We start from the raw sequence: 28,000 nt of genomic DNA, 5'->3' as shown, positions 1-28,000 counted from the left end.
TCTGAAACAGTAACTATGTGATTCAGGTGACTTAATGTTCCTTTGCCTCAGTTTTCCTTCTGCAAGTGCAAGTGTTGGATTAAATGAATGACTTTAATATTTGTTGGTAACAGTCTCACTCAGGCCACCTCTTTCAAATGGAAAGATGGGGGGTGGCCTCTGCAGGGCAGAATGTGGATGCTGCTTGGACACGCAGCCCAAGAAATATAAAGGGTTGCATCTTTCAAAACTGATTCACTGACTCACTGATCCCCAGAGTGCTATGTGAAGAGGAATCCTGAGGCCAAACCAGACTGAACAGGAGAGGATGTTACCATCTGTGGGTGGTGGTGCCAGCCACAGCTGGGGAGGAACCAATCACTTGCACAACATGTACTTCCTGAAACTAGTGTATTCAAACAAGCAGAAGATTTTAGTGTGACATCTGGGTATCTGTCCTCTTATTGCTAAGCATATGGACATACTGTGCATTGCACATACTAATAGGCCAGTACGCATGTGAGGACTGGATTTACTAGATAGTAAGGAATGTTTGTATAACTGACTAAATGTTTCCATTTTTAAGTGGATATCCATTGGGATGGTAATACAGTTTTGACCACCCCCTGCAGTGAGTTAAGCAAAGAAATCACAAAGGGAAGTGACCTCTAAAATTGCCTTCCAGGTGACCTGGTGCTTGATTGTGTTTCTTTTATTACCTGGAACACCAGAAAAGGTTGGCTGAGGCAGCCAGTCAGTGCTACACAAATCAAGGCTGGACTTGAGCAAAACTTGGGGTTTTCAGAGTAAGAGATTTCTGTCTGGAGAGAGAGAGAGAAAGAGAGAGAGAGAGAGAGTGAGAGAGAGTGTGTGTGTGTGTGTGTGTGTGGTCAAGGTGAGAAGAAATGCCCTATTTGGTGACATTCTCTGAAAATCTAGGCAATGATCAGCAATCAGAGAAAAGGTACAAGCCACAGAACTGGAGGCGAAGTTTCAGCTGACGGGTGGCTCAGTGTCAGTCTACGGAAGACAAAGGCAGGAATGATAAGGGACAGAAACACCTGATTGTGGACTCCTCAGGTCTGCAGCCTCCAAGCTTCTTGGTATGCCCAAAGGGGTTAGAAATAGAAGGCAGGAGAGCCACTGACCCAATTCCCTGTCCTCATTCTGCCTTCCAATTCAATCAAAAGTTTCTTTTGAATAGATAATCTGCCAAATTCTTCTGCCTATTCTTTTGCTACATCTATTTTAATTTCAACTCTTGAAATAACATTTATTTTCCTTATAATTAAGAAGTAATACATGTTTCATTCTTTAACATTTGGAAAAACATGAAAAAAAAAAAAAGCAATGTAAATATTGATAATTCTACTACCCAAAAATTACCACTATGGACATTCTGGGTATTTTCTTTATACATATGTTATACATACATTTGTGCATATAATATTCAAATTATTAATCATATATGTTTTTTGCCAACATTTCTTATAAACCCATGACCTTCTCTCCCTCATTTGGGCAATTGGAGTATGACTCACAGAAGGAGCCAAAAAGATTTATACAAGTTTGGGAATTCTGGGGAATTAAGATATAGGTTTTCTTTTTTCTCAGATCCATGAAAACTGTGTACTGTTCTATGATCCATACATTAACCACCTCTTACGGTTCATTTGAGCTACTGGCAAGTTTCCTTCAACTTTTTTCTATCCTGCAACCCCCTTTCCCCCCCAACCACAGAATCTCTTCTAGTTTGAAAGATAATAGTGGCAACCTTGATATGATTCACTGCATATTTATTGTGCTTCAAATTCCTTCAAGGCCTAGGCCTTTGAAACTAATTTTCTGTAACAAGACCCTAGGAACATGGCAAAAACAGAAATGGCTACATGGAGGGTTGGGCAGACAGGCTTGAATCAGCCCCCTAGTTTTCTGCAGCCTGTGGTAGAGTCACAAGAGAGGGGCACTGAAGAGGATGGATATGAGACTCTCATCCAATATGTTTCAGGAACAGCAGAATGAAATCTGCCCAGGTACCCAAGGGCAGATGAGGCCACCAGACCCAAATAGATCTTTTGGATGGGAATAAGAAATGCTGGAGCAGCAATTTGCATTAATAAGCAACCTAGGGCCAGATTTAATGAGAAATATCTCAATGGATGCTAGCATGGCTAGATAACACCAAGCACTAGATCCTGCCCTGCATCCACCTGCCCTGATACTTTGGGCCTATATCACCTCCTGGGAACATGCATGAAGCCCTGGGGAAAAGAATGGTCAAACCAAAGGACCTTAGAATAGACATTAAGCTGATTTATAGGAAAGCAAAAGAAAATGCCAACATTTGCACATTTGGCATTTATGGACTGAATTTTGTACCCACTCTTCCTATTTTGAATTGCTTAACTAGGTTTGGTTTACCTGGTGAGTAAAAGAGAGAGGGAGAGCGAAGAGTTTTCCCAAGAGTGAAATTATGCTGTTGGCCATGGAGTCCACAAAGGATAAGAGGAGAAGACCTGAGAGGGATGCAGGAAGGCAAAGGAGAGTCCCAGTGAGTGAGAGGTGTTGTTCTTGAGATGATAATTGAGTCAAATACTCTAGGAGCAAGGGAAGGGGTACTTAAGGAGTATGATGCTTATATTTGATATTTTGGATGTGCTGGTGTTAATTTTGAAGATAAATTCTAGGGTGTGATCATGGGAATGGGTAGCTGAGGTGGGCTGTAGATAGATACTGATAAGGTGAAGAGCTTGATGAATTGAGGGGTGAAAGTATTGATGGATTATTCATAGTAGTGTTGAAATCAATAAGATGACAGAAATAATAATGGCAAGGAAGTAGCCAGGTACTCCATAAAGGGCAGTGATAGAAAGGTAGTTAATGGTATTGCATCATGTCTTGTATTCAAAGATCCTATGATTTTAAAGGAGAATAGAAGAGTGATGTCTTGAATGCAAAGCAGTCAGAAATAAGGTGTGAAAGGTGGAGGACACCCCTCTCACCTTCAGAGAAGAAACAGAATGCAGGAAGTTTGAAGACAAACACTGAATTCCAGGAGGCAAAATGCAAGTGTTGGAAGAAGTGCAAAGAGAGTGAGAGACTAGGTCAGATTGGGGGAATCCACAAACAACCCAAAGAAGAAACTAGCCAAAGACAGATGAACTGAAGAGAATAAATGTCAGGTGGCCCCTGAGTTAAATCAGAGCTTGAGGCATCATAGGACTGGCCCCAGGCAGGCTATGAGGTCTGATGGTACAACATAGAGTCCATAGAGCCATTTAGCTGAACTATGTGAAACTGAATGGCCACTGTTCACATCGGCACCTAGATGTGTTATGACAGCCTGAGGGAGAGGGATCCTACCAGGAACACAAGGCTTAGGAAAGGCTGGGTGCTTGTTATCTCCTACAGTGCTATGGTGTGTTAAACGGGGGGGTGGAGGGAATAAAATAAAAATACCTGCTTATTTTTTAGTAAAACAGAAGCAGCAGAACAAGAAGCAGATAGAGGAGAGAATGAAAGTAATGAAGCAGGGGATCTAGGGCAGGTAGGGAAGAAAAGGAAAGCGGATGAATGACATATCATTTGCAAAGGGGATGGTTAAGGCAGCAGATTTTCATGAATCACAACAGGATTAGAGGGAATATGCCGAATGGAAAAAGTAGACAGTAGGTTGGCTTCAAGGAGAAGGGAATCACAGACCTTCATGTTTTCAGAGGTGAGGTGATGCTGATTCATAATTAGGCCTGTGAACTAGCCAAGAAAACGGGTAACAGAAATGCAGTAGGTGTCAAGGTCACACTGAGATTAAATAATTCCAGGAACTGTAAGGACAGAAAGTTAAATAATTCATCCACCTGACATTTGAACTTGCCTAGGATTATACTGCTTCCCAGAACCCCAATTCTACCTTTCAGTTTAATTACAGTAGGCCAAGATACCCATGGCTGGACCATCACCACTCACTGATTGCATGGCATTTGTTTCTAGAAACACTCTCTCCACCTTACCTTCCCAATCCTTCGCACTCAGGCAAAACTTGGTCATACCAGACCATCAAAACTGGCAATAGCATACTTAGCCATAGCAGTGGTCTAGTTCAACTCGATGTCCCTTCGTCCCAGAGTCCCATGGAAGAAGAAAAACATAAGAGCAAGTAAGTGCTGGGGAACAACCTTTCCCAGAGCAGTGTGTGCCCTATACTTTTGCTGGTCAAGAACCATTACTTGTTTTAGTGTATAAAGCACTGAGACATGCAACATGAAGAATATAATATGGAGGTATAAAGTGAGAAGTGAGAATTCCTCCTTCCACACACCTCCAATACCATGGCTGAGAGTTTGGGGTGGTTCTTTCCCAGACTCTTTATATGCATATGTTAACTCATATTGACATATATAGTTTCTTTTATTTTCCCCTTCTCCTTCCCTCCCCCTCACCTCTCCCTTTCCTTCCCTTTTCCCTTCCCCTCCCCTCTCCTTCCCTCCTTTCTTAAAGTTGTAGCATACTATATAAAAGTTGTGCCATACTATATACATGTTGATCTGTGACATGCTTTTACAATTAACAATATATAGAGAACAATTTTCTAACATAGAGGATGTCAGCCTAGATTCTCTGGTAAGCAGATGCTGAGATTGAAGTGCAAGACGGTTTAGGTTTTGTTAGTTAGTTAGTTAGTTAGTTAGTTCGTTAGTTAGTAACAAAAGCATACATTCACCCAACCTGGGGCCATATTAATCTGCTCTAGCAAAAATGCCATGTCTAGTACAGCAGTTGCTATCAGGCCTACTACTCCATTGGTTTATAGTAGTTTACAGTCATTCTCAAGGAACAACCCAGTTCCCACAGATGGATTCAGTGGAACCCATCTGTGGGATACAATGGAACCACCGCCTGAGATACTAACCAATCTCTGTCATTGGCACTAGGATACCACATTGTTTTTGTATTTGCTATCTTAGTCAGGAGCAGCTTCAGAGGTTTATGCTTGGTCTTCGCCACTATGACAGCTAATGTGGGATTATTCCAAATGCCAACTGCCAGGTCTATAAATTCCAGTTATACATACATCCAAGGACCAGAGAAATGACCTCTATCTCTGCCCCATATAGGACTAATGGGAAATATTTGCTGTGGAACTCCCAGCTGGGTTGGCTGAGGGATGGCTTGTGAAAGGTTAAGGGGGAGGAGACAGTATTGGGTAGGGAATGCTTTCAGACTGTTCCTACAGGTAATATTCCAATGAACAATCGTTTTTTTTCTTTTTTCTTTTTTTCTAAAACCTCAGTGGCTTCTGGGATTTAGAATGATTACTCTTTTTTTTAAAATATATATTTATTGATTTCAGAGAGAGGAAGGGAGACGGAGAGACAGAGATAGAAACATCAATGATGAGAGAGTCATTGATCAAGCCCACAACCCAGGCATGTGCCCTGACTGGGAATTGAACCCCGATCGCCTGGATCCTAGGTTGACGCTCAACCGCTGAGCCACGCCTGGCAGGGCTCCAATGAACAATCTTGTACATGTATCTTTATGTTCTCTGTTGGCAAAACTCTAGGATAGTTGTTTTCTTTGTTTTCTTCAAAATATTACAGATGTCCCATTTTCTCCCCATTGACCCCTTTCACCCCACCCCATCCTCCTCCCCAGTCCCTCACCACACCATTGTCTGTGTCCTTGGGTTATGCATATATGCATATAAATTCTTTGGTTAATCTCTCCCCCCTCTACCCCCTTCCTTCCCTCTGAGATTCAATAGTCTGATCCATGTTTCCATGTCATTGAATCTATTCTGTTCATCAGCTTATTAATTTCTTTAGATTCCACATGTAAGAGAGATCATGTGATGTTTGTCTTTCTCTGCCTGTCTTATTTTGCTTAGCATAATATTCTCCAGGTCCATCCATACTGTCCCAAAGGTAAGAGATCCTTCTTCTTTACAACTGCGTAGTACTCCATGGTGTAAATGTCCCACAGTTTTTTAATCCACTCATCTACTGATGGGCACTTGGGCTATTTCCAGATCTATGGTAAATTGTGCTGCTATGAATATAGGGGTGCATGTATTCTTTCTGATTAGTGTTTCAGGATTCTTAGGATATATTCCTAGAAGTGGGATCACTGGGTCAAAAAGCAGCTCCATTTTTAATTTTTTGAGGAACCTCCATACTGTTTTCCATAGTGGCTGCAACAGTCTGCATTCCCACCAGCAGTGTACCAGGGTTCCCCTTTCTCCACACCCTCGCCAGCACTTGTCATTTGTTGATGGCAGCCATTCTGACAAGTGTGAAGTGATACCTCATTGTGGTTTTAATTTGTATTTCTCTGATGATTAGCAACATTGACCATTTTCTCATGTGACTTTTAGTCATCTGTATGTCCTCTTTGGAGAAGTGTCTATTCAGGTCCTTTGCCCATTTTTAAATTGGATTGTTTGTCTCCCTCTTGTTGAGTTGTTTGAGTTCTTTGTACACTTTTAGTGGAAAAGCTGAAACATGAGGTACCTATCCTTAAATTTTTTTCGATTCTACCAATTGCCCTCCAAAAAATTTAGCCTGTTTTACATTATTACAAATAGTATAAGAGAGTGTTCTTTTCCCCCAGGACCTGCCAACATGAGATGTTTTTAGCGTTTTTTGTTATTTGTCAATCTGACAGTAGAACAATGATATCTAATTATCTCATTACATTTTCCTACCTACTCATTAGTTAGAACATGTTTCCATATGTTTATTACACATTTGTTTTTCTTCTTTAGCTAATTTTTCATTTCCTTTGCTCACCTTCCCTTATTTTGTAAAACCAAACATCAAACTCAGTTGAGATATTTCTGAGGGGGGAGGCAGAGGAAGAATGCTAAACCTGTATTTGGAGTTAAAAAAAATTCTTACTGTCTTTGCACAAAAAGTCAATATGTGTTAGGTTCAGGATTCACTAGCTTTTTTTCTGATAATATTGGAGCTACAGATGCAAAAAAAAAAAGAGAGCTGTTTTGTTTTTGTGTTGCTTTAGTGAAGGGAAGGCTTTGGTCTTGATAAGTAACTGTAAGGAGGTCAAGAATGAAACCGACTGCTGCTCCAAAAGGAAATACTGTGCACAGGAAAAAGCGTGAGATATACGTGTAGGCTAACAAGAGAGGGAAGCCTGGTGTACAGAAAAGGAGGAGAGACCCATCTATCATCACTTCTCAGCAAAAGCTTAACAGCCTTTGAGCTCTCACCTCCCCTTCACCAGTAATGACAGTCATGACTGTTTCCTCTGTGGTTTTCATTAATCCACAGTGTTCCCAAACAAACTCATCATTTGTGTCCCTGCTCCTCAGTCAGCCTATCCTTTCCTCCTGATCCTTTTGACTTCCCTGCTTCTATAATGAAATCACCTCCTCCCAGTAGTGCAGGCTTAGAACACCAAACATCAGAGAACTTTTAAGAGTTTTTCCTTCTCAGATTTGACAAAGATCCTACCACCAAAGTGGCTCTTCTCATTCTCTCTGCCATTGCCCCAACACTTTTCCTCTTTGTCTGCCTATGAACTTCTATTCACCCTCCATAACTCAAATGACATATCACCTCCTCCAAGGAAGTCTTCCCTGACTACTTGCCCCCCACTCCCACAACACATACTTTATATGCATCACACAGGTTTTCTTTAGATTATTTACATGCCTGTCTCCAATCCTTGAAGACAGGGACTATGCCTTCTTCATCTCTGCCCCAGAGCCGATATATCATAATGCTTGGTACACAATGGGTGTTCAATGAAGTTCAGTTACATTAAATTGTTTAACTGCTAACAAATTTGAGCAGAGAGAAATATGCTCCCTGCTTAATAAGTTTCAACAGTTTCATGTTGCCTATTCCAGGAATCTCAAAGTCCTCATATCAGCATTTAAGGCTTTCATGATATAACCCTGGGTGCCCATTTTCTCCTTCCTTGAGGTACTCTAGATAGCAGCCAGACTAAATTAGTCATCCTTTCTGCACGATATTCTCTAGCTCCCACATCTTTGCTTTTGCTCAGACTTAGACATACTTCTCCACTGTCTACCAATCATTTGCCAAATCTAGTTCACCCTTCTAAGATCATCACAAAAGCCAATTCTCAGAAGAAGAATTCCCTGATTCCCAACAAAGCTCTTCCTCCAAACACCCCTGAGCCTAGCATCACCACCATCCAGTACCATTACTATCACCACCAACATGACAACATTGAAGTGTTTTTTCAATGCACTTAATTGTGAAGTTTTTGCCCTGAGGATTAAATAAAAGTCCCATAAATTAAAAAAGAAAAAAGTTGGCCATTGTTTTCCATCAGCCACTATTAGTCTGAGACACTTGAGAGAAGATGCTTTTGTATCCACCAAGGCATCTAGTCCAGCTCCTGGAACCTACCATCCCCTAAAACACTAATTATAAGACATATCAGAGATCAAGTAGTGATTTCAGCCTGGCTTTCCCCAATGTCTTCACCAATATGCTTTCACAAGTATTCCCTTCTCATTCCCCAATAGAAGGATGTGCCATCTCCTATAATTGTCACTTTCTCAGAGAGAATGTCCTTGCCCACTAAATGGAAGGTAGTTCCAGCCCATTATAGTCTTCCTGTGCATTTTCTTCACAACCCTTGTCCTAATTTAATGTGCATACTTATAGTCCATTGCTTTGGTAGCACCCGTTTTCCCTACAAGTCTATAATCTCCATAAGAGAACAGATCATAATTATATTGTTTCTTGCTGAAATAGCCATTTCTTAAATAATCAGTGTTACATACACATTTTGTAAATATTTTCTCCAAGTTTGCTGATCATTTTTAAATTTTAAATATTCTATAGTCAAATTTGTTTATCTTTCCATCATGGCTCTTGAAGTTCCTCTTAACATGTATTTTTAATTGCTTCCTTGGGATATGTACCTACCGGTGGAAAAGTTGAATAGGCATCTCTTTAAGGGTCTTTGTCCATTTTATCAAATTGAACATGCTTAGCCCTCTGGCAAAAGTTTGACTTGCATTCTTAAAACTCTACCAGTGGCCTTATGCTATTAGGTTTTTCCAGGCAAGCTGGCTAGAATTCACTTAATGCTAGGTAAGCATACCTCTAAAATTTTCAGGAGCTGAGTGCCTCTAGCAGAGATGCTGTGTTTAGCACTGTGTACAAGAGGGGAAACTTTCATACTCTCCCCTGATCATTAGGACCAAATCATTTGATAGTCCTCTCATGGTTTACTTTTACTCAAATGAATGCACAGATTTATCCGTACAGATTGTCCCCAAATGATTCTTTTTGCTTTATTTCTATAGCAACTAGATCACCTCCAAGATCTGTGGTCAGCCTGAAAATATGTGTCACTCCCTTTCCTGGTCACGAGCTTAACCATGGTACAGGTTTCCCCTGCTACCCAAAAGTAAAGATTTTCTATGAAACCTTTCAAAAGCTGAAATGGCATAAAGTAAAGAAGCAATTACCATTAACTCATATGGAAAAATCTTTAAGAGTTCCCATACCCCAAAATAACCTACCAAATCATACCAAATCCACTTAATTACATCCAGTTTTAAGCTAACACCCTTGTAAACTCTCTTAGGCTTTTCTGATACCTTAGGACACATCTTGCTAGCAGATGCACAAAATAAATTATGATAAAGGGCAGATGTTCACAGGCAGTTCAAAGCCATGGCGCCTTGACGCTGAGACGTTGAGTGTAGTTTGTGGGGAAGTTGCTCCAGGTGCCTCTATTGAGCTTGCTGGAAAACAAACACTAAATGCTATTTTTGCTTTTTCCCTTTCCTCATAAAAGCGTAAGGTCCTCCTCCGATTTCTTTTGGTGAGAGAAAACAGGTACAGGTCTTTCAAAAAAACCAAAGTGATGTACCACAAACTTTCCGGAAAGCAGGGGATACCGGTAATGCATAGTGTCTTAGCCAACTGGGTAAACAATTTGACCTGGCTATTCCAGTCTAGCTACCATAAATGCTGCCAGTTATAACAACAGTTCCCATCATAGAGAAATGTCACTAAAGAATGTAGTCCACTGTGAGAGTAACCTGATAAATATTATTGGATGAGATGACATGGAGACAAAAGTTTGGTAACTTCAGTTCACATTTAGCCCTTAGCCATGCCTGTGATCATAAGGCTTCACCTGACCTTTAATCATCCATCACACAACACACAGGGGAATAGTGCTGGGTAAGCCCAGCCAAACACTCAGTGGGGTTTTCCTAAATTAGAACTGCCTGTAATATATCCTTTCCACTGCCTTTCCTCTGCAGATTAAAGAGTGTAATTCTTTATAATATATATATCTTGCCTATTCCAGGTCCCAAACACATGGTAAAAAAACAAAACACACACACAAATGCACACTTTTCTATTGCTTCTGTTCTTAGGATGTAATCCAGGAAAAAGAAGGGAGTTTTACCTTAAATTTACTTGCTTCATCAAAGAGAGTTTTATTTGATCCTTTGGCTCCTGGAACACTTGTTGTTGTTTGTTTTATCAAGTTATGAAAATATGTAACAAAGGATTCAGGATACAAAAAAAACCCCACAAATCATAGTAGTATTAAGACCCATCTCCAAGTGGAGATGCAATTTGTTGCTGTTCAAACCATGTTTCCCCAGTTTGAACAGCAACAAATCAGGGTAGGAATCACCAAGATGCATCCGGCATCGTCCCAACCCTGATACCTTTCAAGGGAGGGAGCCCAGGGTGGAGCAAACCATGTGTCTCAGTTGGTTGAGCATTGCCCCATGCACTGAGAGGTCTGGAGCTTGATTCCTGGTCAGGGCGCAGGCCTGCCTGATCCCAAGTGGGGGCATGCAGGAAGCGACCGATGGAGGGTGATGGTTCTCTCTCATCTTTCTCTCTCTCTCATCGCTCTCTCTTTCTCCCCCTTCCTGTCTCTCTCTAAAATCAATAAAAAAAATTTTTCTTTAACATAAACAGCTGCAATACAATGTTGTGAGAATGGCCATATTTGGAAGGGCGGAGAGAAGCAATCAGGAAAGATCTCTTGCAGCACATAGTTCTTACGCTGGGCTTTAAGGCTAGAAAATAATGTTTTGGGTCAAGATTTGGATTCAGGACATTTCATACAGGGGAACGGAGCCAGCAAATTCTTGATGGGAGAAAGAGAAAGCCAGTCAAGTTCACAAGCTGATCCTTCTTTTAAATTTTGTTTTTAATTAACAGAGTTACACCCACTGGAGAGAGAGAAATGAAGAGCCTTTTATTGCCACAGGAAAGTCAATGTATTTTGGCAGCTTCTCAAGCCTCAGCGAAAAGGTACCTGCAGTTCCCGACGCCCACCATTCTCTCGCGGGACGGGCCCCTCAGGTGGCTTCGCCCTCGCGCTGTCCAATGGCAGAGGAGCCCATACTTTTGAACGCAGCTCATTGGCTACTGTAAAAGCCCGCTCTGAGCAAGAACCAATGAGCTCCCGGAGCCCAGATTCTTGGAAATAATTCCTGGCCAGGAATGCGTGACATTGAGACCGCCTCGCGCTGGTAAACAAGGACGGGCCTGGGCGGGCCTCCAGCCCACGCGGTCCGGGGCCCGGTCCCAAGCGGCTGACCTGGAGCCCACTGACCTCCAGATGCCCCCTTCGGCTCCCCGCCGCCCCCTTTCCCTCACACGCTCGGGCACCTGCGCCCGGTCCCTCGGCTGCGACCCTCGCCCCGGGGGCGGGGCCCAAAGTTCTTCATCCGAGCGGATTGGCGGGGTCCCGGGCTCTGGCCCGCCACCAAGTCCCTGCGACTCCTCCCCCTTGGGGCTGGGGAGGGCGGGGCGGGGGCGCGCGGGGAAACAAATAAAAACCGCGCGAGCCGGCGGTCGTGCAAGACCCGCACTAGAGTCTCAAACAGCCCCTCACTGCTCCTCTGACTCACCGCCGGACTCCTCTTCTCCCAAACAGCCCGGCCCCTCAGCCGCCCGCGGTGCACAGCCGGCCGGCACCTCCGCGCGCCCCTCGGTCCCAGGCTCTGCGCTCGCGCCCTCCGCCCTCCGAGCAGCCCAGCCCCTTTCCCAGCCGGCGGCAGGATGAAGGCCGCCCGCTTCGTGGTGCGCGGCGCGGGCACGCTGAGCCGCGCGCGGCTGGTCCCGCGCGAGGTCGAGCACTTCTCGCGCTACAGCCCGTCCCCGCTGTCCATGAAGCAGCTGCTGGACTTCGGTGAGCGCGGGGGCCGGGCGGGCGCCGGCGCGGGGGGCTCGCCGTCGCTTTCAGTCCCGGCGCGGGGAGGGCTGGCGCGTGGCTGAAAAGCAGCTGGGGCCCCCTTCCCGCTGAACCCCGGAGCCTCCCCGCCCGCGCACCTGCCTTTTCCCGCACCCGGCTTCCCCTTGACGGGTAGCGGCCGCTAGCAGCTCCGCCGAGGCTGGACGGGGGGCGCTCAGCTTTCCTCCTCTTTCCGTCCAAAGCGCCCGTCAGAATACTTTTTGCTTTCGGTCAACATTTCACCACGAACGGGAAACTTTATATCCCCTCGCGGCACAGCACCTCCTGGGGAAGATTAATAATATTATAGAGCAGCCCAGAGTCACTGAGATTTTACCCCTTGGCCACCCTGCACAGGGTCCATGGTGTTCCTAACAAATGTCTTTGTTTCTTTGCCATCAAAGCTTGTCTTATATTTGCATCACTGCTGAAAATATTTACAGACTTTCTGCAGTAACCTTACAGGGAAGATGTCAAGGATTTAAGTGTGATATTAGTTATTACTGGCCTGGAAACATCACGACTTCCCCCCCGCCCCAGTTTCATATCTAGAACTGAGCGTGCGGCGTTGCTGAAACCCCGCACTTTTATGAACATTAAGAGCGGTAGGACAGTGTGACTTCTTGAAAGTGAGTCCTCTTAAAAACACACGCACAAAACAGTAATTCTCATATTGGTGACTTTAAAAAGAGAAAAAGAAAAGATACTTCTGAATTATCTATAAACACGAAACCAACCAAGGGTGAAATATAATTTTATCATATATGTGTGTTTAATATTGGATAGTTGATGCTATTCAAATATATCATTTAGACATACTTGTTTCTAAATACTAAATAAATGTTACTGATACAGGTTCGGAAAACGCATGTGAAAGAACTTCTTTTGCATTTTTGAGACAAGAATTGCCTGTGAGGCTTGCCAATATCCTGAAGGAAATTGATATCCTCCCTGATCGATTAGTAAATACCTCTTCCGTGCAGTTAGTTAAAAGCTGGTAAGTAGTGAACCGTTCTTAAACAGTCTCTAGTTTTAAGACAGTTATCTGAGGATGAATTCTTATAATTAATATATTTACATCATAGTTGGAAAACAGGTGGTCTGAATAGTAAATACTTTTGAAACATGTAAAGAAATTTTTTATCAGTTTGGACTAAGTTATCATAAGGGCAGTTATAAAACTAGAAACAGACATTTTTATCCTGAAAAAGTAGATTCTTTCACAATATAATTTTTATTTCTAGAAGAAATATGAAAACTAATTGACAGTTATAATTTATTTTGTATTTTAAATAATAAAAGACAGTTTGATATTGTAAAAAGGAATCCTATCTTAGAAATAGATATGAATGACTACTATTCAGAGAGGGCCACCTGATCTTTTTTTATTTACAAATCAATTAATAGAGCAGGCCCTGGGTTCAAATCCTGATTCTGTCTCTTCCTCATTGCTGTGGAATTCTTGGCAAGTGTCTTAAATTCTCTATGCCTCAATTCCCCCATTGATTATTGAGGAGAATGAAGTATATGTCTCCAAGGGATATTTGAGTGTAATTAAATGAGGTAATCCATTAAAAAGCACTTAGAAAAGTACCTAGCACACAGCCAGCACTCAGCGTCAGTTATTGTCATCTCATTTTCTAGATAAGGATATTGAAGCTTAGAGAGATTAGATAACCCAAAGGAGCAGATTTTCAGAGACTAGAGCCAGGATATGCACTGAGGCGGATGTGCACCAGAGCCTCACCCTAGTCCACTGACTGCACAGTTTATTGTTCATTGACTCAAGAAAAACATGTATTATGTACCCATTAAATATTGAAATCTGAAATACATATTCAATCCATACTATTTATTGCTTTCAAGACTTCCAGTCATCTATGAATGGAGTAGGAAAAAATATGAAGTCTTTTTTAAAAAGTTGTTTTTAAATCCTTTTGCTATTTAAAAAAAGTTGCCAAACAAAACAGAAAAATGAATACTGATCCTGATCTGGAATAGTTAAAGAAATATAAATTTTAACCTAGCTAGTTAAGGGTTAAAGTTGTACCTTTTTTTAAAAGAGATATTATTTTAAAAATGTCTTGGAGTTGTAATTTTAAACATAATACTTTCTCTTTTCAACTCATTTGAAAAAAACACTCTGTTTTCAGCCGCTTGTATCTGACTATTCAATTTAAAAACTTAAAACACACCTGTCATTTACAGGTACATCCAGAGTCTGATGGAGTTGGTGGAATTCCATGAGAAAAACCCAGAAGACCAGAAGGCATTATCAGAGTAAGTTCTATGCATTAGAATAAGTGTCTAAAACTTTGACTATTTCCAGACATACTCTTGTAATAAATGGTATGTACACTTATAATCTAAAAAATACAAGTGAGTGAACCTTACTTGAACTTTCACTAAATGTAAATGTGTTTTGGCTTAGATTTGTAGATACTCTCATCAAAGTTCGAAATAGACACCATAATGTAGTTCCTACAATGGCACAAGGAATCATAGAATATAAAGATGGCTGTACAGTTGACCCAGTCACCAATCAAAATCTTCAGTATTTCTTGGATCGATTTTACATGAACCGTATTTCTACCCGGATGCTAATGAACCAGCACAGTAAGTTAGTTTATCATAATCATGATATACAGAGACGGGTGTAGAGTATAAGCCATACTCTAACTAGATGTTTTACTATTTGGTGGGTCACATTCTTTGTCAGTGGTAGTTCTAATCATTATTATCCTGATTTTCATGTAATATTATGTAATATTTTTTGTATTTATTTTTCAACAGTCCTTTTATTTAGTGACTCAGAGACAGGAAACCCAAGCCACATTGGGAGCATTGATCCAAACTGTGATGTAGTAGCAGTGGTTGAAGGTAATTTCTAGATTTCTTCATTTCCCTTATTGAAAATGTTCACTATATGATTGACATATAGTTGAGGTGACTCTTTGAATGAATTGATATTCAGAGTTTTCCCTTTATATTTTTATAAGTACTGTCATGAAGTTCCTTTGCTTTTGAGGCTCAAGAGTTTAAACATGCATTTATAATATAATAAAAAATCCAAACATCAGTGGTTAATGTGGCATATTTTTATATATTGTATTTAATCTCTGAAGTGTGCATATTCCTATTGCTATAGTTATAACTTAAACATTGTTGGAATTCTTTCTTCAAGAAAATATTTAAGTATTTTTTTCATATACATAAACTTGTACTCTAATGAATATTTTAGATTAAGTGTAATGTACACACTGAAGATCACTTGAAAATTTTACTTGACACAAATTCATTTCAACATTATGATAAAAACTTTCTATTCCAGATGCCTTTGAGAGTTCAAAGATGCTTTGTGATCAGTATTATTTAACATCTCCAGAATTAAAGCTCACACAAGTGAATGGTAAGCTCTAAATAAAGTATATTTTATTCTATGGAAAATTAAGTGTTCTCCCAGTAGATTACTACTGTAAATACAGAGCAACTTCTGTGTTCCATTTTTTCCCTTCTGGACGTGCCTCGTATTTGTATACTTCTCTTTTGACGCCAAGGTTCTCTTTATCTCAGCTGGAAAGTTCCAACTGAGCATATTCAGTTCCTAGTGAGGATTTGTAAAGAAGGATTCTTTGAACAAATAGTTTGGGATATTTAGTAACAACTTAGTTCCAGTATCTTAGATCAAAGAAAGATTCCTTACTACAGAATAGGGGGCATAGTAGACCAGATGTAGGAGGCACCACTTGATGATATCCTCCTAATGAGGTTACTCCTAAGATCTGGAAACAAAAATACTTCAAATTGCACTATAAAGAAATAGGCCAGTCACAGAAGGACAAATAACCGCATGATCCTGCTTATATGAAGTATTTAAAGTAAGTCAAACTCATGGAAGCTGAGAGCAGAATGGTGGTTGCTAGAGGCTGGAGGAAAAGGGGAAATGAGTCACTATTCAATGGGTATAAAATTTCAGTTATGCATGATGAATAACTTCTAGAAATCTGTACAACATAGTGCTTATAGTTAACAATACTATATTATACACTTAAATATTTAAGAAGGTAACTCTCATATTAAATGTTCTTGCACATTTTTAAAAAATTATAAGTATATACCAGTTTTGGAAGCAGAGCACACTTTATTTAACAGCTTCAATTGTAGGGTATCTGAAAAGATACAGTCTTTCCACATTGACTGAAGTGATTACATGAGGAATGCAAGGCACTATTTTATCCTATTTCATAGTTGCTTCTCAGAGCATGTCAGTGTACTTTAATTGGAATAGCATTCTCCTTTCAATTCAAAGTAAACATCTTTTCCAAATAATACTTACATATAAACAGTGTTTGTTGGTGGTGAAAGTGAAAATCAAGTTGCTCAAATTATGAGTAGCCTAACTCATGCAATATGATTGATTGCTAAACTAAAAATAAAAGTACAAATAAAGATTGAAAAATATCTCTAAACATTGACAGCATTGTTGCATAACTTGTAGATAAATTGCTTGAACTGTTTGGTAAAAGAAAGAGGGCATTGAGCCAGACCTTGTGTTTTCTGATTCAGACTTTGCCAAGGCCTGGCACACCAAAGAATAATACTTTTATTTTTCTTTTCAAGCAGTATTATGAGGTTTTTGTTTTTCATGTTTTCTTTAGCCTCTTGGTGAAATTTGAGCATATTTAGTCTAGAAGATTTAAATGTTTGGGTGATAAAAATCAAGAATAATCAGACATGTTATTTTCCCATGCATTATTGTGCAATTTTCCATGTGTTACTTCATTTTCAAAATATGAAAATTACAGCTAGCATTAATTTTGATGTTATACTATAGATACATTAACTTTTTCTTCTTTCTTACAATGTATGTAACTTTAACTCTGAGATTGTCCTGTACAAAAGTTTTGAAAATAGAAGCAAATAATTCATATAATCTAACTTATAGCGCCCTTCTTGCACACTTCATCCACTTTATACATTTGTAGAGAAATGCAAAAATTAATTCTAGAGCACTAGGTAGCAACTGTAATAGCACTGTGAAAATAAGCCAGTTGTGTTTTCTGTTTAAGAGGGAAGGAAGGTTCTAGGGTAGGATTTTGAAGTGAGGAGGATGGGGAGTATTGCAATCCTGTTTTGAGTCTAAAATATTAATCAAACAGATATGGACATTCATTTTAATGGAATATTTGTTTGCCGAGTCTAATGAGTTTAATTTGTTTCTAGGAAAATCTCCAGGGCAACCGATTCACATTGTGTACGTTCCTTCTCACCTCCATCACATGCTCTTTGAACTATTCAAGGTAGGACACTTCACAGTGATTGCAAGTTTGTTTGTTTTTGACATTCACTGGTTACATTTTAATTTCCTTTATCATTTCTGACTAAACAACAGCCTACCTCTCTTTTCCCAAGCAAGCTTCCTGTGCTCCTAACAGGAGACTACAGTTAATGTTTGGAAGGGTACATAGAGTTCCTTGTAGTATCAACGAGATTGAGAATGTGCAATATGATTGATTGCATAGGATGATTCATGATGTCTCAAGGGCTCCCTAGTCCCATTATTTGTTCAGGTGTCCAACAAAGCACTAGTCATCCATGCATTCATTAAGAAAGTTCATGGGGTGAATGCTTCAGGGAATGAGGTCTTGTTTCTTCCACCCCCACAAGGCTGATCCAATTCCAAATCCAGAGGTTCAGGTTCAGAATTACTCTAAGTGGCAAGGTCTCAACCTGAGTCTAGACTATACTCAGAGGAAAGTCCGTTCCTTCAATGATCTACTTTAATGTGCATGTGAATCACCTAGTGGTTTTGTTAAAGTGCAAATACTGATTCAGTGGGTCTGGGCCGGGGCCTGAGATTCTGAATTTCTAATAAGCTAACAGGTGCTGCTGCTGGTCCACAGTCCCATTCTCCATGGCAAGATTGAAAGGCAGTGCTTCTCACACTTCCATGTGCTTCAGAATCACCTGCAGGGCTTGTGAAAACACAGATCCTTACGCTCCGCCCCAGACAGAGATTTTGATTCTTTAGATCCGAGAATTTGCATTTTTAACACACTCTCAGAGGACGCAGATGTTACTGGTCTGGGGTAGCCAGGTGCTAAAATCAAATCCTGTCCTGGGTTCTAAGACCAAACTGCATCTCTGTACTTACATCAAAAGATAGAAAAACACCTAAAGCTTTGTGATGCTTCCAAGAGTCCCCTGAACTGGGGAGGAGGAAGCCTAGAGAATGTGAAATTTGCTTCTAATTTTGATATAACTCTTCTCAGAATTTACTGTTTCCTAACTTATTCTAGTATTAGCACAATGAGGTATTGATTATACTGCAAGCATCGGATCTATTTTATTTCACTTTAGCTAATGATTAGAACTTAATATTAAACGGAAAGCAGAAAGCAGATAATTTTCTGGAAATTTAGAGAGGAAAATGGGTGAAATAAACCAAAACTGTATCTGTATGAGATTCATCCAGTTGTCTGAAAACTTGAGTTTCTTCTCTGTTAAAGGACAAAAGATACTTTTTGATGATTTGATTTACTGTTAAATTGAGTGGTCCAACTCACAGATTTATTTTGCCATTACTGGTAAAAGTTAAGGTGATAATCACACGCAATTGAAATTTAATTTAGAATTACTATCCTTTTAAATAGTAACAACTTTTTCCCCAGCAGATTTTATAAAAGCCAATAAATTGGTTCAATGATTCACTCTTCATTTGTGATGTAATAGTTTTTGGTGTTTGGATATAAAAAGGAATGGAAAAACAGGAAAAGAGTGAGACAGGAAATAGACTATAAAAAGCAATTTCTACATTTAAATTAAGCTTACAAATAAGAACTTGACAACTAGCAGAATTGTTCTTCTATTAGACATTACTCCCAGGAACTATAATACGTGGTAAATGAATATTTTTCATTATATATCCTACATGACATATTCATAAAGGACTATTTGCAGAGCTGTTTTAACTACGAACTTAAAAGAAACAGGAACTTCAAATTACCCTCTTGCTGCTTTTATTTTAAACATAAAAATGCAGATATTTGTTGTCTCTTATTCTTCTGCCATTGAATTTCATATATTTTTGTTTTCTTTAGAATGCAATGAGGGCAACAGTTGAACACCAGGAAAGCTGGCCTTCCCTCACACCAGTTGAGGTGATTGTTGTCTTGGGAAAAGAAGATCTTACAATTAAGGTAACCATCTATTTTTCTTTTGAGTCTCTCTTGAGAGAACTTTAAAAGTCACCAATAATAAAGCCCTCTGCTTTGAGCAATAGATCAAAGCCGTATACCAGGTGACTTTTCAATAAAGGAAAGACATTTTTGTAGAGACAAATGCATGTTGTTTTTAATGTATAGCTCTGATGACTCATTTGTTTGTTTAAGATTTCAGACCGAGGAGGTGGTGTTCCCCTGAGGATCACTGACCGCCTCTTTAGTTATACGTACTCTACTGCACCAACGCCTGTGATGGATAACTCCCGGAATGCTCCTTTGGTAAGACCAATTATATGGCAAAGTTCATCCCAGTCCACCTAGTTCTAAAGGTAGAGCCAGGATTACAAGGAAGTATTTAGGCAAGTTAATCAGTTTAAATAGGGTGTGGGGAATATGAGAAAGAATGATAAAGTAAGCTAAACATGGTGAAACAATTCAAGGGGTCTCTGATTGGAAGCAGAAGATGTTTATCTAGATTCTAGGATACTAGTATCAAGCAAAATAATAACTCCTTCCTACATTTTGTATTCTAGTGATCATGGCCATCTCTTTACCAATGACTGATCTTTTCTCTCTAGGCCGGTTTTGGTTACGGATTGCCAATTTCTCGTCTTTATGCCAAGTACTTTCAAGGAGACCTGAATCTCTACTCTTTATCAGGATATGGAACAGATGCTATCATCTACTTAAAGGTATACTTTAAATTCAATAGAAAAAACCATTTCTGGAAAGATTGCTTCTTGTATAGCCCTGAGTTCTATGGTCCATAGTGAAAAGCCCCAACTGAGTTAATGCAAATAATAACTACACATAATTCTGTTTCCTGTTTGGTATGCATATATACTGTTTAATATTAAATATGGTAACTTACCAACAAGGAGGTGGAGCCAGACTATCTACCTGAAGTAAAGCAAAATTGTTGCCCAAGAAGCCCTTAAGTTTCAGAATGAGGACATGCTCATGTGAATTTTTTAAGGCAACTCCTTTGGCATCTGCGGGCATAGCTGTACTTTTGTTTTGCTTCAACTTGTGAGGAAAAGATGGTAATAATGTTCCAGCCTCAAAAATAACTGACATCAAGTTATTCAGACCTTAAGCCGACATTAGAAATCCAGGCAAAAGAAAGCTGACTGCTCACAAGTTGTCAGCAAGATACCTGGCATTTTCTGTTTAAACTTTAAAGCTTGGTAAATGTTTTTTCTATTTCTGATAAAGCCTCCATTTATTTATTAAGGTCACTGTCCTGATTCTGTTTATCTTTTGCCAGCTATTTCGACTGAAAATATATTTATATATATTAGCAACTAAAACATTAAGCTTCTAGGCTCCCATTCTGTACCAGGGAATTATTTGCCAAGTGGCCTTTGACCATCTGAAATAGCTAATGCATTCATATATATATATTTTAAAGCATGTTATCTCTCAGAATTTTTTTTATAGTTTATTGATTTTTTTTTCTAGAGAGAGAGGAAATGAGGGGGAGAGAGAGAGAAACATCGATCAGCTGCCTCCTGTATACTCATAACCAGGGATCGAGCCTGTAGCCCAGGCATGTGCCCTGACCAGGAACTGAACCAGCAACCCCCTGGTGCACTGTATGATGCCCAACCAACGGAGTCACGTCTCCCAGAGCCCATTCATTTCTTAAATGAGCCAAAGTCTTCATAGCATTGGGAAAGATTAATAGCCTATAGATTTATAGTATCTGATTAGGACTCCTACTTTATCACCAATACAAATGTTTTGCTTGGAAAGGAAAGCTTTGCTATTCAGCTCTGTTATATCGGTAATATCCAAATGAGGGACATGTGTGAATATTGAACGCAAATTCTACTCCTTAATTTAAATTGTGTGTACACTGTTGCATACCCTATAGGGTAGAGAGAATATTTACTTTTTAATTTCCTTTTATACAATGCCTAACATACTGTGGGCTTCGATGTGCTCTTATTACTAAATTAATTAGAAGAATGAATTTGAATGGTTGGCAATTTACTTCTGAATTTCTTTTGAGTAACCAGTTCAGGTACAATCTTGCCATGAATAATTCCTTTGGTTTGACTTGTTTCCTTACTCTCTTTTCAGGCCTTGTCCTCTGAGTCTGTAGAAAAACTCCCGGTCTTTAACAAATCAGCCTTTAAACATTATCAGATGAACACTGAGGCTGATGACTGGTGTATCCCAAGCAAGGAGCCAAAGAACCTGGCGAAGGAAAAAGTGGCTGTGTGAAGAGGGACACTTGGGACACTTGAAGGGATCAAAGTGGGTCTGTGCCGGTGCTGCTTTCTGAATGTCTGCATGTGAACCCCTCTTCCCTTGAAAACAAACAACAGCAACAGGAACTCCTTGTTCAGAACCCCAAGGGGAGAGGAGCAAAGCTCGTTTCTGTGACCCAGGAGAGCACAGAGCGGGGCGATGGGAGCTAACGGGTGGCCAGCTCTTTATTCTTTCAACATAAAATAATGCTTGGGCTTGTATCAAACCTGAAGAAGATGTAAGCCTCTCAGTTTCTCATCTCTTTATCAACGGGCATGGAAGCAGGAGCCAAGTGAAGATAGAGGTATCAGTTTCAACCGACTGATGGTTTAGACCTTTGGTTGATGTCATAAGATATTAGTATTTATTGAACATCAAGTGTCAACTATAGCAGAATTTTCCTGCCATTCAAAGGAGTAGGGCTTAGTTTATACTATATGACTAGAAATGTATGTAAATGTCCATTTCCTATATATCTATGCCCTCTAGGGAGGAAAAACTGGTGACTAAAATAACATTCACTTTGAATGACAAATGAGTCAAAACATTTTATTCAAAGTTGTGGCCAAGGCATTGAGCCTAAGTAAAAACTTAGAAGAAAGCCTTTTCTGATAAATACAGAGCCTTTAGTATGCTGCTTTCTCTGTTCACATGACACATAGTAAGTGAACACTTATTGCCAGGTGCCTAGTCTTGGATGAATTTTGAAATATGCACTGAATTCAGAATGTTGGCGGTTGGAAGGAGAGAAGAATTGCCAAAGTGAGAACAAAACTCTCTCTCATCTTGCTTTGTTTATAGATGAAACACAAGACTGGAATAACTGACGTTAGGGAAGGAAATCATGCATTCAGAGCCTAACTCAGAGAGAAGGGCTGTTCTCTACCCTGCAGTGGTAGCAACCCAAAGGCATCCATTTTCTAGGTTTAAAAAGATGTGTTTTTGATATACTTAATTATACTCTCTACACTCTGACATTAACATGTCTGTAAAAAAAAAAAATCCTAATTATCAAGTAATTCAAGAACAGTATAATTGAAATACTTCTTGGAATGTCTTTACCAAGGAGCCTGGGAGTAAGAGGATTTCTTGCCAGGATATTTTCATTTGTGAATCATCGAGGTTGAGAGCGAATGAATGACAGCTGCAATGCATATGGAACTTTTGGGGAGTTCTGGTATAATATGCAGGCTGATAGGGCAGTCTCATACATTGCTCTTAGAAAAGGAGTGAAAAAACAAAAGAAGGAAAAAAGGAAAGGAAGGAAGGAAGGAAGGGAAGGAAGGAAGGGAAGGGAAGGAGGGAGAGAGGGAGGGAGGGAAGGAAGGAGGGAAGGAAGGAAGGAGGGAAGGAAGGGCATTTTGCTATATTCCCCACAAATTATTTTAAGAAATGATCCATATTTTCATGGACAAGTTATTGGCAAGAGGATGACTTGGTGTCTTTCAAAACAGTATGGCTTCTGTAAATGGCTCTCTCACTCTTGCAAGGTAATAGGCTTTAATGGGAAACTCATGTGTCACATTGATGTTTAAACTGGGATATAGAAAAAACTAGACTTTCTGCATTGGAAAATAATCAGTACTGTCTATGTGTTACACTAACATTTGTGTTTAATTGGCTGTGGCCTAGTGTTGTGGTGCTTCTGGGAGTGGCCATAGAAGCCTCAAACTATTTGTTGCAAATTTCAGATTTTATCATCAGAAATCCTAGATGGGGACTTTTCTTGATGATGGGATTCTGGCTTGTGCATTTATTAATTACACAAAATGATTTGCAATAAGTTATTTGAATTTTCACTTTTTACTGAAATTTAAACATTTTTGCATGTAAATACTTGTATTTACCAAAGATTTAAAGCAGTTGATTAATTAATTAACCCAATCACTGTGAACTATCATTAAAACACTAGAGAAAAAGAAATGTTATCTCAATGACATCAGCTGTGTAAATGGAGTTCTATAAAGTAGAAATAGACTACATTGGTATTTGTAAAATTTATGGAAGAGCTTTAGGATTCTACTGAATATATACTGAATGTTACAGACCCACTTAAATTATTATTGTATAAATTGTATTTTTGCCTTTAGGTTATGTACAGAGAAATGTGATAATTTTGATAATAAATATTTTTATTACAATAGTAGACATAGTCTTTTAAAGTTCTCTTAAATTAATGGCAAAGTACTAAGAATTTGAGGTAAAGGTTTTCCTCACTTTACATTGAAATCTAATTTATCTACATATTGGATATAATCTTTTAAAAGTATTAAAAGCAACTTAAAATCTTAATTTTTAAACAAAATATAAGTACTTGATAACAGTCCAGAAATTTCTAATTGTTCTTTGCTTTCTTGTGTATGCCCCAATAACACATAGATAGTACAATGTGTGTTTATCTACATGAAAAATGATTATTGAATCATTTTTATGATACATATATTCTCTATATATTTTTGGTAAATTTACTTTGAAGTTTCACTTAATGACTCTATTTACATAACAAATACAGTGGAGCATCGAAATAATTACTTAGCTAATTTAGGTTCCCAAACAACTTCTGGATTAAATATCTGAATAATAATAAAGTAGAATTAGGATACACATTACTAAATTAAGTGGTGGCAAGTTTTGTCTTTGCTATTTCCACACTGTCACTAATTTAATTCTACTCTATCTTTAAACAACATCCTTTGCCCACCTCCACAGTGCCCCTATTTGGTAAAATTTTGCAAAGAAAAAAGAAAGGGAGAGGATGGAAAGGAAAGGAAGGAGAGAGGGAGGGAAGAAGGGGAAATTCAAATAAAATAAAATTAGTGGACTGAATTTTCCAAAACTAAATCATAAAACCTTGTCAGAATAATCGTATTTGAATAAAAACTGCCATCAACCAAGACATTAGACCCTAAAGAAACTATACTAAAGCACTTCATCAGGGACACTCGACACTGCACCTCATCTGAAGGAAGTACATGTGCGTATGCATACACACAAGCAAGCATGTACACATGGGATTTAGTAGTAAAGTCCCTTGGATTAAGCTGCTTGGGAGGTAGGGAATTCATTCACTCCATAGGCTCAGAATCTTCATCCACATTTCCATAAAAACTGGAAGACATCAAGTTCCACAATCCTTCATTTAGACACACATATATCTTTCTGACACAGTCAATGTGTATACCCCGAAAGATGCTAATTTTCAAGTCCAACAAAGTGGGCTGAATCAAAACTATCTTTATACTGTTTCTCTTAAATTTCAAATTTGGCAAGAAATGGTGGGAGCATGTGACCTTAGCTACAATATCATGTGCAAAGACAGAAAGAGAGATCATGGTGAACTGGTAGCTTGTTTGGGCATGGACCTTGATAATTTCTTTCCATGTTCCCCTACTATACTTTCAGGTATTGCACTTACACTTCAGTGTGCACCAACAGTGCAAATGTACTTGGTCTGTCCTGGTGAAACAATTGAGGGACTTTCATAATTTCACAGGAGCCTATGTAAAAAGTCCCTAAGCCCTCAACCGTGAAGATTTAGAGCAGTGGAATGCTATCCCTATTAGCATTCTATCCATACATATCTTTTTCTGATTTTCCACTTTTTACATTACATCACAGTTACTTAGGCACTCAAAGAACATTCTCCGGGTAAATAGCTGAATAAACACGTAAATAAACTTCTGCCCGTAGAACAGCATCCTTACATTTAAAGGCAGATTGGAACTCTGTGTTAAATAAATGCACATCAAATTTTATAAGATTTTTTGCTTTAAATGGTATATAAGAAGTTTTACAACATTGTAGAAACTCTGTAAAACTTTCTAAACTAACTTTTTTGAAAAGTTAAATTTCAACTGATTTTTTTTTTTTTTAAATGCTCTTCATTGGTGGCCTTTGGCCACTGGAAATTATTCATATTTCAATAGAAATTAAATGCTGGATAAAAATTATTAGGAGTAAGAAAATTTCTTGGCACTCAAAGAACAAAATGGGTTGGTGTTTCGGGTTTTATAACTATTCTTCCCTTTTATTCAACTTGGATTAAATGAAAACTATTTAATGGAAATGAGCAACTGTCTTTTAGATTTTTCAGTTTCTACCCAAGTGCAAATAAACATTAAAAGCTACTCAAAACCAACAGAAATGTCAGTAACCTTGAAAACATGTTGGACTTATTAAATGATGTGAAAATTATGTGAGATGTCTTTGTGATAAATCCAGCAACAAAATAATAGTTTGTCAATGAATTATGAGACATCATTTTTATGTTTACTGCTACTATTTAACATAATGAAAATAACATAGGACTGGTTGTCAAATAAAGCAATATAGCTAGGAATTATTTATTAGTATACAATTTCCCATAAATGTAAAGGGATGCTTTAATACTTAAGACAAATAGTCTATTGAATGACAAAGTCTTCAGTTTTAAAATCAATTCCATTAAAACTATGCCCTTTAATGTGTTTCCGGCCCCAAAATATACTTTGATAGTTTTGCCTTTAACTCAGTCTTTTTTTTTTTTTTTTTATGTTTTTATTGATTTTAGAGACAGAGGAAGGGAGAGGGAGTGAGAGACAGAAACATCATCAATTGGCTGTCTCCTGCACACCCCCTACTGGGGATTGATCCCCCAAAACAAGCATGGGCCCTGACTGGGAGTCGAACCAGGGACCTTTTGGTGCATGGGACGATGCTCAGTCAACTGAGCAACACTCTCAACTCAGTCTTTTAAATTCATTATTAAGGTCAACAAAATTTTTTTAAAGTGTAAGTTTGTGATCTGAAAATAAAATAAAAATTTGAAAACAGAAAGAAAAGCCTTCTACTATGTTCTTTATGTATTTGCATTGCAGTTTTCTCTTCTAGCTAAATGAGGTCTAGTTGTTTAAGGAAGGCACTTCCAATGCTAAGGTTTTTAAATCTATATTTTCTAATGATTCTTTAATGAATACTCAGCCTCCAATCTCTCTTCAGTCCAAACTAGGCTTCTTATAGTCACTATTAAGCTCAACTCCTTTACTGGCTTCCCAGTGCCTAAGAATCTGATATTTATAGTTTTCTACAATCCTACCTACATCCCAATCTTACAACTTATATCTTTCATTACTGAACTGTTCAGTATATTGTCTTCTAAATAGAGAACAAACGTTATTTCCTTTTTCTCATTGTAAATATGCCTGCCTGGAAGCCCTTTCTCTCTTCTCTGTTTGTTTGTTTTTTCCAAATGCTGCTCAACTCCACCTCCATAGACAGAGCATCCCAGTTTAAAGTGCCCTCTCTTTCAACTTCCTCCTCTAAACTCTCACATGCTCAGGACGATTTTAGTATTTATTACATAATTCCTTAGGTTGCTAGCTAAATATTATAGAGATGTAAAATCCAGAAACCCTACTAGATTGTGTGTTCCCTACAACCCAGGACCATGAATTACACATACCTACTTGAAACCACAATATTAAACCTGTTTCATGTAGAATAGATATTGAGCAATATTTTTTGATTAATATATTTTTGATGAGTTGGGAAGACAGAAGATAGCAATGAAATAATTCTTAAGTGAGCAGATTATTCTACTGATCTAAAACCAAAGCAACCCATTTTAATAGTATTTCTAATGACCCACATCATTTCTTCTCAACCTGGGAAAGATTCACTTTTATTTCCAGATGGATCATGGCTGTAATATATACACACAAACTAAATTAAATATTCTATTTCAAGCTTAAGACTTCATCTTTGCCCTCCTGGAGCTCAGAGTTCCATTAAACAGTTAAAGAGGCACAAACAAGTGAGAAGTTGACCAAAGATTTTAATAACAGTTCAAGTTAACAATAGAGGAGATTCCAAAATTTCTAATATACAGAGTCAGGCAAATGCACTATCATTAATTGCTGTAGAAATCTGAAGAAGAAAAGGTGATTACAGCCTAAAGTGAATAGGCCGAAAGAGGACAATTTATGTGAGGGAAATGGGAGGACCACGAAGAAAGTATCTCAGGAGAGGTTGGGAAGGGTACGTCTGAATGTCTGGATGTGGTACCTATGGCATCAAGGAGACATTTACTAGGATAGTAAAAGGATCGAAAGAGTTCTGTTTGCTAAAATCTTAAGATCATGTGTTTCACTGTCAGTTTATTTACAAAATGCAATGTGGCAATTAACACAATTTTCTCAAATGGGAAATTAATTTAACACTCAAATAACTAAAGAGAGCATCTGTGGTATGTTCCTTGACGTGTGAAAACAGCAGATTTTCACCTGAGTGTCACAGTGGTCAGGCATGTAGACTCTGCAGCCAAACTTCCCTAGATTTCCATCCCTGCT

General features: G+C 38.9%; 1 protein-coding gene across 1 annotated transcript; it reads left to right on the top strand.

Annotated features, from left to right (window-relative positions):
* The first annotated feature begins 12,010 nt into the window (after positions 1 to 12,010).
* PDK4 (pyruvate dehydrogenase kinase 4) lies at positions 12,011 to 22,924 on the top strand. The gene is made up of 11 exons (XM_016218907.2): positions 12,011 to 12,153; positions 13,051 to 13,192; positions 14,404 to 14,475; positions 14,627 to 14,811; positions 14,989 to 15,075; positions 15,527 to 15,604; positions 17,419 to 17,495; positions 19,296 to 19,394; positions 19,587 to 19,697; positions 19,997 to 20,110; positions 21,504 to 22,924. Exons 1-11 carry the CDS (start codon positions 12,024 to 12,026, stop codon positions 21,645 to 21,647), a joined length of 1,239 nt encoding a protein of 412 aa, XP_016074393.2. The 5' UTR covers positions 12,011 to 12,023; the 3' UTR covers positions 21,648 to 22,924.
* Positions 22,925 to 28,000: the final 5,076 nt, after the last annotated feature.

Source organism: Miniopterus natalensis, chromosome 10 (genome assembly GCF_054644295.1).
Source record: "Miniopterus natalensis isolate mMinNat1 chromosome 10, mMinNat1.hap1, whole genome shotgun sequence".
In the NCBI taxonomy this organism is placed as follows: domain Eukaryota; kingdom Metazoa; phylum Chordata; class Mammalia; order Chiroptera; family Miniopteridae; genus Miniopterus; species Miniopterus natalensis.
The sequence above is the reverse complement of the archived record's forward strand: the minus strand, read 5'-3'. Positions and strand labels throughout refer to the sequence as shown.